Below are 14269 nucleotides of genomic sequence, written 5' to 3'. Positions count from 1 at the left end.
TTGTTCTCATGTGAAAAATGGGGAGGAGGAACATGCAAGCAAGTGTTTCAGACACAGTACCATTTAAGAACCTAACTTAGCATTGCTAACCAGAGTTGCTTTGTAACCTGGATTGTACCCAGCTATTATTTGACGATTGCAGCATATGACTTGTGCTACTAGAGTGTGTGGAAAATGTCCTAAGTATATCCATCTGCAAGCTGGACCATTGTGAGTATGAATACATGTGCTCATATGGCAGAGAAATACAAAGTGTAGACCGGAATGTTGTTCCAAGTGTAATCAACTCACCTTTACTGGAGAGCACCATTTAGTAACAATATATTTAAATCATGATTACTTTTAAGTCTTGAGGAGAGTCTCTGCCCTAAAGACAAATATTGGAAGAAGCTCAGGAGTAAAGGTCAGAAATACCGGCTCTAGTCACATATCCATCATTTATTAGGCCAACCACTCTGAGCCTCAAATCCCTCTTCAGTAAAGTGAAAATAGTAGTACTTGCCTTTCTGCTTCATAGACTCTTAGTGGAAACCATATTATATAATGTGTATATATATATATGCACTTTCAAATTCTAAAGCTCTATATAAATAAATAGTTTTTAACCGCTTGGTCTTTGCTAAGATAATTGTTTCTTCTTACCTGTCAAAAGTTTGTTTCCTTCTTTGCTACTAATACTCCTTAACAAAAATTTCATTCCCTGAGTTGACAACTTGATTCTCTAGAGTCTGCTGTGGTCTCAGTAGCAGCATAAATAGAGAGATAGAGAAATAGACAGACACTGAAATTGATTGCAGCATTATATAAAATAAGTAGCATGAAATCTTAGAATAAAAGAAAACTTGAAGATTATTTGGTGGTGTGAATTCTGAACAGTTATTTTAATCTGAGAAATCCTTGGTTCAAACAAAATCGATGAGGAAACCCAATGGATAAATTGGATGGGGGCAGAGGGACTTCACTGAAGTGGGGTATGGAGTCCCGTGGAAGTTACGGGTGCTCCGTGTAACCTCGGTTTCTCTTCAGAACACAGGTGACATTGTTCCTGGGCTCGTGGAGGTGAGGGATGTATGTTAATATTAATAAGGCAGAGCCACCAAGCAGAGTTGTTCAGACTTTACTGGTCACCAGGATAAGGAAATATACAATGTGATTTAGAAAGATTTTCATGGAAATATTCAAAATTAAAAGTATTATCTTTTGAAGAATGTAGTTTTCATTTTCCTATTAAGCATCCTAAAATGCATGACTTCTGATGATAAATAAAAATGGCTATGGCATGCTATGGCATAGGGAAAAAGTAAAAATTCAGAGTGGGAGGGAAATTATGCAAAATAAACTATAACTTTAATATAGATGGAATTGAGCCAAAAGTAGAGATAATCCATAATTTAGTGGAGTACTTTGAGGTTGGGAGAAACATTGAATTTCTTCATGAAATGACTGTAAGTGAAGAAAATGTGCTTGACAACATGAAAAAAATAGCAATTTTTATGATACTTCCTGGTTTTGAATCCAGATTGAAAAGGTCTTTAATATTTTAGCTACTTTTTCTGGTTTGTTTTCTATGCTGTTTAGTTCAAAGAGATTATGTAGCCATTTTTAGACTTGCTGATTTTTAAATTTTTTGAATTTGTCCACTGATGTGAATATTGTGACTTAGAATTGAGCAATTCAAAATTATTACAGAAATGTTCAAATGCTAAAGTAGTAAATAAATCCAGAAACATATACCTGCCAATATAAATCACATAAGTAATTTTAAAATTTTGTAATACAAGTTTCAGACATAAGCAAGACATCTTAGGAGGAATATTGAGTTTATTCTGCTCTATGATACCTTAACTTTTTAGTGAGCTGAAACTCAGTTATCTTATACTGTAGAAATAAAAAAAGCTTTTAAATTGTTTGAATAGAACTTAAAACTAATCTTAGAACTAAAAACCACCTGTAAAATCCATTTGTAAGATGAAAAAATAGATTTTAAAAAATCACTACTGACAATTGCTAGCTGTGTTTATTACAATTTTTCATAATAAAAATTTTGAAGCAGCTGAGACAGAAAAAAGCTGCTACCAATTAAAAATTACATATCACAGTGTGGGTGAGGCCTTTTATATTTATATATTTATATATATTTAAACACAAGCACATTAAACACATGTGAAAATATTCTTCAATAGTCTTCAAGCATCTGCATGTAGTTTTGAGTTGAAAAACTAGACTTTATTTTGAGCACACACCTATTTTACACAGCCACCTTAAATTTATGAGATGACCATTTCATCATTATTAATTATATAATTGTTAATTAATAATATATTAATTATTTTTAATTTCAAAAACCTGCAACTGCCTATTTTTTTATTTTTGAAAAACTATAGGAAAGGGTCATGTCAAATGTGGTGTTTTGGTTTAAAGCACAATAAGCTAATTCTGTTTTCCTTCGCCACAAGTTTCAGACTCAAAGTTTACGCCTGTCAGATGCACACAGAAAGTCACACCTTTGGAGAGGAATCGTCAGCATCACATTGATTGAAGGGCGAGACCTTAAGGCGATGGATTCAAACGGGTTGAGTGACCCCTATGTGAAGTTCCGACTTGGGCATCAAAAGTACAAGAGCAAGGTGACCTATCTCTTTTGTGTTCCTGTCAGTGCTTGGAAGGCAGTGGTTGGTTAATAGCCACACTCTTTGAGACATGAAAACACTGGACACTTTGTAATGCTTTACAGAACTGCTTTTGAACAGTTATGTCAGGAAACAGGATCAACAATTGTATTGCATTTCTTTTTGTGTTATGTGACCTTTGGTAAACTGTTTCTCTATGTCTCAATTTCTTCATCTATCACACAGAATAATAGTAGAAACTATCTCTTGAAAAAAATAAAAATAAAACTGGCTGAAGCAAGGCCAAGTCAAGGCCTGGAGCATAAAATGCTCAGAGAGTGTTGGCCATACCTGATACTAGTACACAAACTACGAATAGCTTTATTTGACGTGCAGTAAAAATCTTCATGCAGGACTCTGGACCATTTTATTCAAACTGACTTACACTGATGAAGATGGCAAGGTTTTAAAATTTTATTCAGAAATCAAAGGGCCAAGTTTCTGCTGCCACCACAGTAAAGTTACTTTGCCTCTCCAGACTTCCATTTCCTCATCTGTGAGGATGAGAATGAAAATAATGCCTACCTAATAAAGTTATTGCAAAGATGGAATACTATATGTCAAGTATGTAAAGGGTTTAAAACATTGCTTTGCCCAAATAAATAATTAACTGTCATAACTGAAGGAAGGGGAAGAGCAAACACATTGTGTAATAACACATACTATTAGTAATAACATATTAAATAATCATATTATTAACAGCAGTAGTAATAAGTAAAGGTCATAGTAGTCTATATGTGACAGTTATATTTATCTGGGTTATATCTAAACACAACCCCTTGAATGATCAGCTTCTCCAGCTAGTATGCATTGTTAGCTTGGGATAATTGATTACATCCATCTTACATAAATCACATTCTCCTTTGGGACTATCTTCACCTTCACATCACAATTTTTGTGAACTTTCTATCAACAGCCTGCCCAGGCTCCTTTTGGCCCAGGGACTTCTCATCAGTAACGTAGGTAGTTAGAAATACCACAGAGTGATTTGTTAGCAGGCTGATGGGTCACCTTGTTGAATGTCCACACTGAAGGGGAAGACATCACCTCTGACCTATAGGAAATCATATGGGGAAGACAATCCTAACAAATCTGAAAGCCTAGGCTTTTTTTGGGCCAAACAAGTAAAATGGTCCACTCCCGCCAAAACTGCAGGAGTTCATCTGAACCCAGTTATGAAACATTTGAATTATCATAGTATCCATCCAGTGTCATCTTTTTTTTTCTGCATTGGGCTTAATCATAACACTTTAAAGAAAGTACTGATTCCCCAAAATAGGTACCTATGACCACTTCCATCTTGTCCTTTATCAATTAACATTATTTCCGTGTTCTTATAGGCTTAAAACATGACTTATTTTTATAGTTATGCTCTTTAGATTTGAAATATGAAACCCAGCTATGGACATGTGTCTCTCTCTGCTCTTTCTTTCCATGATGTATTGCAGATTAATTTCAGATTATGAACTTTAGAAATTGTGATTCATTTGCATTACCTCTGCACATAACATACTTCATTGCTTTCAAAGTCTTTACATCTGAGGATCTATCTCTCATACATTAAAAAGAGAAAAGGCCACTACAGGCCCTCCTGCTAAAAAGAAAGAATAGAGAAACAAATATGAATGAATATTGTCCAGCCCAATGGTGAGTGAAATTTTAAAACACATCAGTATGGGTCACTTTATTCATTGATTCCTAGGTGTCTATCTAAATACTTGAAGGTACAAAATTGCACATTAGATATCCTTCTTGTAAATACGACATGGAGATTATACACACACATACACATGAGCACTCATATTAATTCACAAGCATTTTTGGCATAGTGCTTTGGGGAACGAGTTCTGAAACTCTAATCAAAGACTTGAGTTATAGTCTAGCTATTAAAACTTAATGACTGTGCCCTCACTTAAACTTCAGGATTTGGTTTCTCCATGTATAAAATGGGGATGATACATCAGTGCTGTCATTCTAAGGTAAAAGTTTGCCTGGCCACCGAAAACTTACTTTTTCCCCCTCCTGCAGAAGTTCATTGTCTGTTTTCTTCACTATTCAGTTCGAATTCTATGTGAGAGGGAAGTAAGGGGGGAATAAAAGAAACTCTAGAAATCCTCATCTCCCTTTACTATAAGATCACAGACTTTGAGTTATATCTTCATGCATTAACTGGTTATGTAAAACAGGTGCTATTATCTGAGTGAGCTACTTCACTTAGAGACTGTTTGCCCTTTCTATAATTCATATCCCTCATCTGTTGTTCACAGTGAGGAGAAGGTGTCTCTTGGTCTTTAGGACATGTCCTTTTGGGTTCTTTCAGACCATATGCAGTAAAAATGCTGACATCTAATGACTTCCATCATTTCTGGAAGATCTCATTCAAATCTCACATGCTTTTCTGGGAAGTACCTGAAGTTTGATTTATGTCTCAGGTTGCATTATTTAAGACTGATGTTGATGAGATAGTAATGAAATTTTGGTTTTTGCAGATTATGCCAAAAACATTGAATCCTCAGTGGAGGGAACAATTTGATTTTCATCTCTATGAAGAAAGAGGCGGGATCATTGATATCACTGCCTGGGACAAGGACGCTGGGAAAAGGGACGACTTTATTGGCAGGTTTGTGCAATTTGGTATTTTTGGTTCACCCTAGAGAGGGTAAGTTTTTAAAAAAGAAAATTTAGTCTAAGTCTGGTATTATAACTGATCTTTACTGTTTCGAAGCAAGGGATCTTACCATGGGAAAGCAAGGCTTGGGTGAACTGAAAAATAGATTTTAAAGACTGACCAGTAGGTGGCGGTTTTGACCAGTTGATGGACAGGCTACTTGAATTTGATATCCAGAAATTTCCTCCCGATGTTGAGGACATTGTGCATGAACATTACAGGAGTTGAGAAAGAGGAATCTCCTTTGATGTACAATGCTTAAAAGGAGCAAAGAGCATATTCATAGTGTGCAAAGTAATCAGAGATAATATTGCGTTTCACAAAGCATATTGTAACCGTCAAATGTGTTGTTTCATCCAGCTCCCTGCAAGGTAGAAAATCTTGATAATCTCCTAGGAGTTCACAAATGTCCCAGAAGTTCAAGTGTTAGTGAAGGAAGTGTGTAAGTGAGGCAGATCCATGTTAATCTGATAATGCAGTGAAGAAAAGAATATTCTGAGGCTTGCATGACATCTCTGCACAGTCCAGTTCAGTTCAGTCACTCAGTCACATCCGACTCTTTGTGACCCCATGGACTGCAGCACGCCAGGCCTCCCTGTCCATCACCAACTCCCGGAGCTTACTCAAACACGTGTGTTGAGTCCGTGATGCCATCCAGCCATCTCATCCTCTGTGGTCCCCTTCTCCTTCTGCCCTCAATCTTTCCCAGCATCAGGGTCTTTTCCAAAGAGTCACTTCTTCGCATCAGGTGACCAAAGTATTGGAGCTTCAGCTTCAGCATCACGACAAGCTTATTTTGAAAAACTGTTTGAATTATATGATTGTTTTCTTACTTTTAACTTTATTTTTGTATTTTCAGTAGTTACATGTGTCTTCATAGCAAAACACATTGAAATTTGTCAATACTGAGATAAAGCACAGTGTACAGAAAAACTGGTTAGTTTAAAAACTTCTTTATTCATTTCCAGGTCTCTAAATATACAACCTGAAGAAATGCACACATACTACTAATAATAAAGGGGATTTTACACTAAGAGAACAAAAAATAGGAATCCAACCCAACATATGTATCTTTTTGTCTTTTTCCTTTCTAAGAAATATGTTTTAAACAATAGTTTTCTTCATAGGATTACAGAATGAGAGGTCAAAGATGAGCTTCAGTTAACCTTTAATATTTTACTTACAAAATGGAATGAGAAAAACACCACTAATCTTATGCCATGTTACATTTCAATCCTTTTTAAATGACAAGCCTTTACTGCATGTTTTTTCCCTCTGGTAAAATACTGTTTTCAGGGTTTTCTTAATGTTGTACCTTGTTCTCTTTGGGCTGTACCACTAGCTTAAGTATTAGTAAAGATCTGTTCATACACAGAATACATTTGATTATGAATGTGTCTGTTTCTTTCTCCCTCAAAATGCTATGAGCTATTTCAAGTAGATACTGTTCTAGCTATTCCTTGAATAATTCATTCATTTTCATAATTTTTAGCAACATTAGCTCTATTTGGTGACCACCAGAATGACTGTCATGTGTAACTTGCTACCTCAATCTCATTGCTTTATATTCAGATTTTCTTATATTAGTAAAATAATGACAAATGTCATAAAATGTTTTGGCTTCTTGTATTTCTGGGTCCACCCTCCATGAAGTCCTTCTTATCCTATTTTCCATTTTTTCCCATGATAACATATACCCTTTTAACGACTCTTCTTTCTTTGAAAGGAATCTCCAAATTTGGAAATTATGAAAATTTCTAAGCCCATTTTAAAAATTTTTAGTTGTGCTGGGTCTTCATTGCTACACATGGGCTTTCTCTAGTTCCAGTGAATGGAAGCTACTTTTTGTCGCAGTGCATGGCTTCTGATTGCAGCGGATTCTCTTGTGACAGAGCCCAGGCTCTAGGCACATGGGCTTCAGGAGTTGTGGTGTGCGGGCTTAGCTGCCCCGTGGCATGTGGAATCTCCCAAGATCAGGGATCAAACCCGTGTCGCCTGCATTGGCAGGTGGATCCTTATCTACTGTACCACCGGGGAAGTCCTCTCAGCTCATTTTGTACTGACCTTTCCCTTTTCCTCATTTGATGATATTACAGACTCTCAAGGGCAGACGTAATTATTTTAAGAAATGTTTGGCAGAGAGGTAGACCTATGTATCCCACTTCATCCTGTTTCTATGGGTTTGTCCCTATTTTGGGACAAAATTTTGGGTTTGTCTCTAATTTTGAGAGAGCAGTGATAAATGGCGCTCCGAAGATTATAGTGATTGCTCTAGACAACTAGGGAGCTAAGAAGCTCTCATGAAGTTTGGAAAAAAGACAAGAAATCCGTTTTCGGAGTTTCTGGGTTGGGGAACATGTGCAAGTCCTCGCAGGGGCTAGAGGACTGGTGTGCCCTGAGAGGGCTTGGAAGCTCCATGCCCCTCATCACATACCTTATCCTGTGCATCTCTTCCATCTGGGGCCATACCTTTTGTAATAAACTAGTTATCTAGTAGGAAGTGTATCCCACCCTTATTTTTTAAGTCGTTGGAAGTGCTTCAGTTCAGTTCAGTCGCTCAGTCATGTCCAACTCTTTGCAACCCCATGGACTGCAGCACGCCAGGCCTCCCTGTCCATCACCAACTCCCAGAGTTTACTCAAACTCATGTCCATTGAGTCCATGATGCCATCCAACCATCTCATCCTCTGTTGTCCCCTTCTCCTCCTGCCCTCAATCTTTCCCAGCATCAGGGTCTTTTCAAAAGAGTCAGCTCTTCACATCATGTGGCCAAAGTATTGGAGTTTCAACTTCAACATCAGTCCTTCCAATGAACATCCAGGACCGATCTCCTTTAGGATGGACTGGTTGGATCTCCTTGCAGTCCAAGGGACTCTCAAGAGTCTTCTCCAACACCACAGTTCAAAAGCATCAATTCTTTGGCGCTCAGCTTTCTTTATAGTCCAACTCTCACGTCCATACATGACTACTGGAAAAACCATAGCCTTGACTAGACGGACCTTCTTGCATAGAGTTTCTGGCTTGGGCTCTGCATGGGTTGTTGGATGACTTCTTTATGCCCTTAGCTATTACACAGGAGAACCTTATAAGCAGGATCAAGGAGACCTACTCCAGCACCCTTATTGGTTTGATGGACACCACTGTGTGCTCTGCTTCCCAGTATCTTGGTTAGATTAAAACTGGCTTAGATGGTGAGTCAAAATACTACCTTTAAAGAATTACAAGGATTTCTAAAACTCTCATTTATTTTGACTGACTTACTTTTATTTCCAGTTACGTTTTTGTTAGGAAGATCCCCTGGAGAAGGGAATAGCAACCTACTCCAGGATTCTTGCCTGGAGAACTCCATGGACAGAGGAGCCTGGTGGGCTACAGTCCATGGGGTCACAAAAGAGTTGGACATGAAGAGCAACTAACACTCTCTGGCATCAGCTTCACTAAAGAAATTCACATTTGGTCATCTATCAAATATAATTGCCTATGAAAGCATTTTGAGCCAAGAATTTTTAGAGAACATAGAGCACAGGTAGACAAGAACTCTTGGGACCACTTTTGAGTATCAGTTTGAATCCTTTTGCATAGTAAAGGGAATTATTGTTGAATCTGGAGTAATCAAAGATGGACGGTAGGAAATCATCGTACACTCTGCTAATTTAACAAAGATGCTTGTGGCAGAAAAAAGAAATGACTATGGCAAATATCTGACTATGGCCAGAAAGCAGCAGAAGCTCTTGATAACTGACTTTATACTTACTAAATTGTACTTTACACACATCCTGCCACTGAAAAACAATATATTACTGGATCAAAGTAGAAGGCAAGTAGACTTGCATGTGTTTATGTGAAGGTTGTGTGGTAACAGTGGAAACAATGCAGATTATAATAGAATTCTTTGATCCTAGAATAGAAGAGAATTGGCTTACCTTCTAATTAAATTTGAGTTCTAAGATTAAAGTAAGGAGCAAAACTGTCATCATGGTCTTCTGTGTTCTTTTTCAAGTTGTTGCAACATTCTATGCAATTGTAATTCTATGCAATTCTATTAAATTATTTTTAGTTAATTTACTGAAATATATTTTACATGTAACATGTAAATTGAAGGTGTACAATGTATTGATTTAATACATTTTATTGTAATTCAATTGCCATTGTAGCTATAGTTAGCACCTCTAGCATGTCACATGTTACCTTTGTGTGTGTGTGTGTGTGTGTGTGTGTGTATGGTGGGAATAATTAAGATGTGTCTCTATTCACTTAGAAGTTAGAGACTTCTGGGAGTTGGCTGGTAGCTGGCAAATAAATTTAAAGTTGGCTGTGGAGGGTAATGCTGTCCCATTAATGTCTATTAACTATTTTTAAGGATCCTCCTTGCTCCTTCTCAAGTACACCAGGCGTCTTCCCACCTCAGGACCTTCCCTCCATCTCCACATGTCCACCTGTCTAGCTTCTCTACTTACTTTAGGTCTGTGCACAAATGTCACACCAGTGAGGCAGCCATCCCAACTCTGTGCAAAAGTGAAACTTCTTTTCCTTGACGTTCCGTTTCCTTTATCCTGCTTTGTTCTCTGCATCGAGGTGTATCACCATTGGACATATATATGCATTTCACTCATTTTATCATTTACTTCCCGTTAGTATAATGTGAGCTTCATGAGAGTGGGAGTTTTTGAGTTATGTTGTTCATCATGGCATCCTCAATACCTCGAAAAGTGTATGGCAAATAATAGGTGCTAAAGAAGTATCTGCTAGATTTAACTTTAAATGCCTGGAGCTTGATTGAATGCTGGGAATTATGGCTCTTCCGTCTCTAAATAAACATAGAATTTTACAACAGGTATTAAGGCAACACCTGTTAGAACAGCATGTCTTCGTGGAAAGTATAGAGTTTCAGTATAATTAAAGAAGATATTTGTATTTAATTCAAAAGGGAGAATTAATGAGTTAAAGTGTTAAAGTGTCTGAGTAATCTTTGTACTTGAAAAGTACTGAGTGGTTGCATTTGAAAAAGCTGCCTATCCATTTAGAAAGATATTTATAATTTTTTATCATAATGTCTAGTGAATTAATGATATCTGGTTGTTAAATTTTACAAAAATTATATTTACTATGAATGGAAAACAACAACAATAATAATAATGTTTTACACTGTAAGGGGAACTATTATGTACTTTAGCTCAATATAGGGTAAAACAAGGGTGGTTCATATTATACCAATTTTGCAGGTGCAAAAAGTGAGGTGTTTTTGAGGTATAGCCAAATGGTTTAGCGATTGCTCAGCTAGTATGAATTTGAGGCAACTTATCTGAGATTCATTTCCAGGACTCCTGCCTCTAGAATCCATTCCCCTTTCACTTTGGTCTCATATTCAGTATGTTCTGAAACCATTAGGCACTTGATAAAATGCCAGGTGGGCAGTAAGCCCACTGGGTGGTGTGCACCATACTGCAAGTTTGAACAACAAATCTTACCTGTCGCTGAACTACAGATTTCACGTGAAGGTGAAATAATGTTAATCTGCGTGTAATTATTTAACTTTCTGATCACCTGCATTTTGGCAGGCAAGATGGACTGCCACCTTTACGATAATCAGCTAATAAATCCTCATGATTGTTACACTTTTATGCAGAGCAGTAATCTGAACAAATTGGCTGCTGACAGCTGTGGTAAATTGCTAAGAATGAGTGCTGTCAGAGAACAAGTTGTTTTTATGAACGTGCAGAATAAGTAAATCCCATGTCAAGCAATTTCATTCAGTCGGAGTTATTTGCAATCCAATAAGGCAAGATTTATAGCATTATTTATTAGTGTGCAAAATGCTTGTTTATCTTTAAAGCAGCATTGATTTGATGCCCATATATTTTTGGTTGGTGGATTGCTCCTAACTTTATTTGCTGCATTGTTATCAGGGCCAAGACATTGATCCTGCCCATGACAACAGAGTGCTACAGATGCAAACTTCAATAGAAAGTTCTATTTTAACACAATTTTTCTTAGTAATATATTAGAAAAAAGTTATTCCAAATGGGCAAGTTTTGGGTGAAGAAAAATGCTTTCAAATGCTATGACCATAAAAATAAATTTGTGACTCTGTAATTTAATGCCAAAGGAAAGAGAATGTGCAATGAGTAGGTATACACATACATCTCTCCAGGCACAGTGTGGAAAATAAGGAAACAGCCTTTGACTTTGTATATTAACCAAATTAATGTTTCTTAATTGAAAGACATTGCATGTGAGCATTTGACACTATAGGTTCTGATTTGCAGTGTTTATTTGTGATATAAATACTACAGTGATTATTCTACTTCCTGCCTAAATCAGAGTAGAAGCGATCTCTGCTTCATTATTAGTTTGAAAGCACAAGATAACTATTCAGAAAACTCTAAACTGAAGAGAATTTTTAATGAAATCATTGTGTTTCACCATTTTCCTTACTAGGGACTGAGTGAAATATCTCATTTGGGAGACAGGTAATGTTTTGGTAAAGAATGGAGTGTCATTGATTCTTGTCTTGGTTTGTTGTAAACTCAAGTCAAATATATTAAGATTTCAATCCATTTTCTTTCATGACTTACAATTTTTTCTTCTGAAGACGTTCTCAGTAAGTTTATACTCACTGCAGTATTTTACATATGATAGACAAAGTTTCCAAAGACAGTTTCCATGCACCACTGTGTGTATGTTAAGTAGCTTACCTCCTAGGTAATAAAGGGGAACCTCCCAAGTTTGTATTAATAGAAGTATGCTCTGATAAATCCATCTCCCCTAAGACAGCTGGACAGTGACAACTGCTGACAATAGAAAGGCAGTAATTGCATTAGCATTTAGTAATGTCAGGTGGCATGTACACTGCATCATCGTGAAACTTGAAAAACTGTAGTGGTTACCTATTGAATTCATTAAAATGCAAAGATTCTAAAGAGTTATCTATCATATTGATTTATAATATGAGATCTTATGTGTTATTTGTTTTACCAGTGTAAGGTAGTTCTCAAACAATAAACCTCAAAAAGTTTTCTAATTTTATCGATAAATTTGGTCCAAATTATGTAAACTGTTTTTTTAGAAATTCTCCCCCACAAAAGAAATCCTGCAGAGGCTTGTCTTCCTGTGCCGAGGCTTTGTTTTTGTTTTATTGTGTTTTTAAATTAATTTATTTTTTATTGAAGGATAGAGGCTTTGTTTTTAAATGTTCTCTTATCTGTATGGCCTCGTAATATCATGAGCTAGTACTTCAGGGCACAACACCCCCTTAGAAGTTCCTTGTTAGAAGAGGTATAAATTTCTGTTGCAGATATTCTTCCTGATAATTTAACGTTGATTTTGGCGGAGTTCTTGTTAGACTTGGTCATGCCACACCCCCGGTTTGTGAATCAGAATCAGATTGTAGCTGACGCGGAGCTGGATGAGGAGGAAAGGTGTCAATGCTGGGTGTTCTTGTCCATCATTTGGTTCCCTTGTGCTTGTTCAGTTAGCATTATCTTCAATCCACAGTTTCTTTACAGGGATCTTTTATTGTTTTCATTTTTATTTTATATTGGAGTATAGTTGATTTACAATGTCGTGTTAGTTTCAGGGGTACAGCAAAATGGTTCAGTTATACATATACATGTCTTTTTTTTCCGTATTCTTTTCCAATAATGGTTATTACAGAGTACTGAGTAAGCTGCCTGAGCTCCGCAGTAGGTCCTTCTGGATTACCTATTTTATATATAGTAGTGTGTATGTGTTCATCCCAACCTCCTAACTGACTGCTATCTTTTAAGGCCATTGTCCATTTTGTGAGGATTGGTTCAGTTAAAGCTAGATGCTATAATCTGTAAATCCACCTCATGGGGCACATCATATGAACTGCAGTTCAGTGGAAGCCAGTCAACAAGTTCAGGGGTCACTGTCAGCCCCTCTATGTCATGCGGCTGCAGTTCGTCACTCAAGATACTTGCCAGTCGCATGTGACATACCTGATGCATGGGCCACCAGTGTGAATGCAAGTATAAAATATTTATGAAACTTGAATCCTAGTTTTTTTTTAATTTTCTGCCCTATTTTTAAATTAAAAAATACATAAATGCATCCAAATATGCCTAACATTTACTTCCTGCCCCTCACATGTACATCACTGGTGCTAATCACAAAACTTTTATCTGGGTTGGTGACTGGTTTAGGCATGGCAGATGGAAAGGTGGTGAGAAAAAAGTGATAAGGATACTGAAAGTTTTCTCCTTGAACTTAGGGGGAAATGTCACCAAATAACTGTGATGTATTCCTTTCATGTGGCTAAGTAAGTACTTATAGTTTTTAAAAAGTGCAAAGAATTTCAAGCTTTGATATGGGAGTCAGGAAATGGGGTTTGAGGTCTTAAAACCGTCACTTAATTTCCCTGAGCCTCAATGTCCCATTCTGAGGTCTTTAAAAACCATCACTTAATTTTTCTGAGCCTCAATTTCCCATTTGTGGAATGAAAGAAAGTAGCACTCAAATCTCTTTCAGTTTGAGTCTCTTTTGATTCTTCTATTGATAATTAATTGATTGATGAGTTGAGTTCAGTTCTGACAGTAAATTCTAAAGTTGTTCAATATCAAACTAAGGCCCGCTGCTGCTAAGTCACTTCAGTCGTGTGCGACCCCAGCACAGCAGCCAACCAGGCTCCCCCGTCCATGGGATTCTCCAGGCAAGAACACTGGAGTAGGTTGCCATTTCCTTCTCCAATGCATGAAAGTGGAAAGTGAAAATTGAAAGTGAAGTCGCTCAGTCGTGTCCAACTCTTAGCGACCCCATGGACCGCAGCCTACCAGGCTCCTCTGTCCATGGGATTTTCCAGGCAAGAGTACTGGAGTGGGGTGCCATTGCATTCTCCGAAACTAAGGCATATGAGATATTAAAACTATATAGTGTTTACATAGCACTTTCATCTTTTCAAAATAGTTTTTCA

At 37.0% G+C, this 14269-nt stretch overlaps 1 protein-coding gene across 9 annotated transcripts in view; it reads left to right on the top strand.

Annotated features, from left to right (window-relative positions):
* Window positions 1-14269, top strand: part of MCTP1 (multiple C2 and transmembrane domain containing 1) — a 545955-nt gene that overhangs the window by 334716 nt on the left and 196970 nt on the right. For all 9 annotated transcript variants that reach the window (XM_070465825.1, XM_070465823.1, XM_020873018.2 and 6 more), the window contains 2 exons: window positions 2457-2627; window positions 5159-5289. In XM_070465825.1, the coding sequence (XP_070321926.1) occupies window positions 2457-2627; window positions 5159-5289 (302 nt within the window). The remainder of the gene's footprint in view (window positions 1-2456; window positions 2628-5158; window positions 5290-14269) is intronic.

Source organism: Odocoileus virginianus, chromosome 3 (genome assembly GCF_023699985.2).
Source record: "Odocoileus virginianus isolate 20LAN1187 ecotype Illinois chromosome 3, Ovbor_1.2, whole genome shotgun sequence".
NCBI classification, from domain to species: Eukaryota; Metazoa; Chordata; class Mammalia; order Artiodactyla; family Cervidae; genus Odocoileus; species Odocoileus virginianus.
This window is presented reverse-complemented; position numbering and strand designations above follow the sequence as displayed.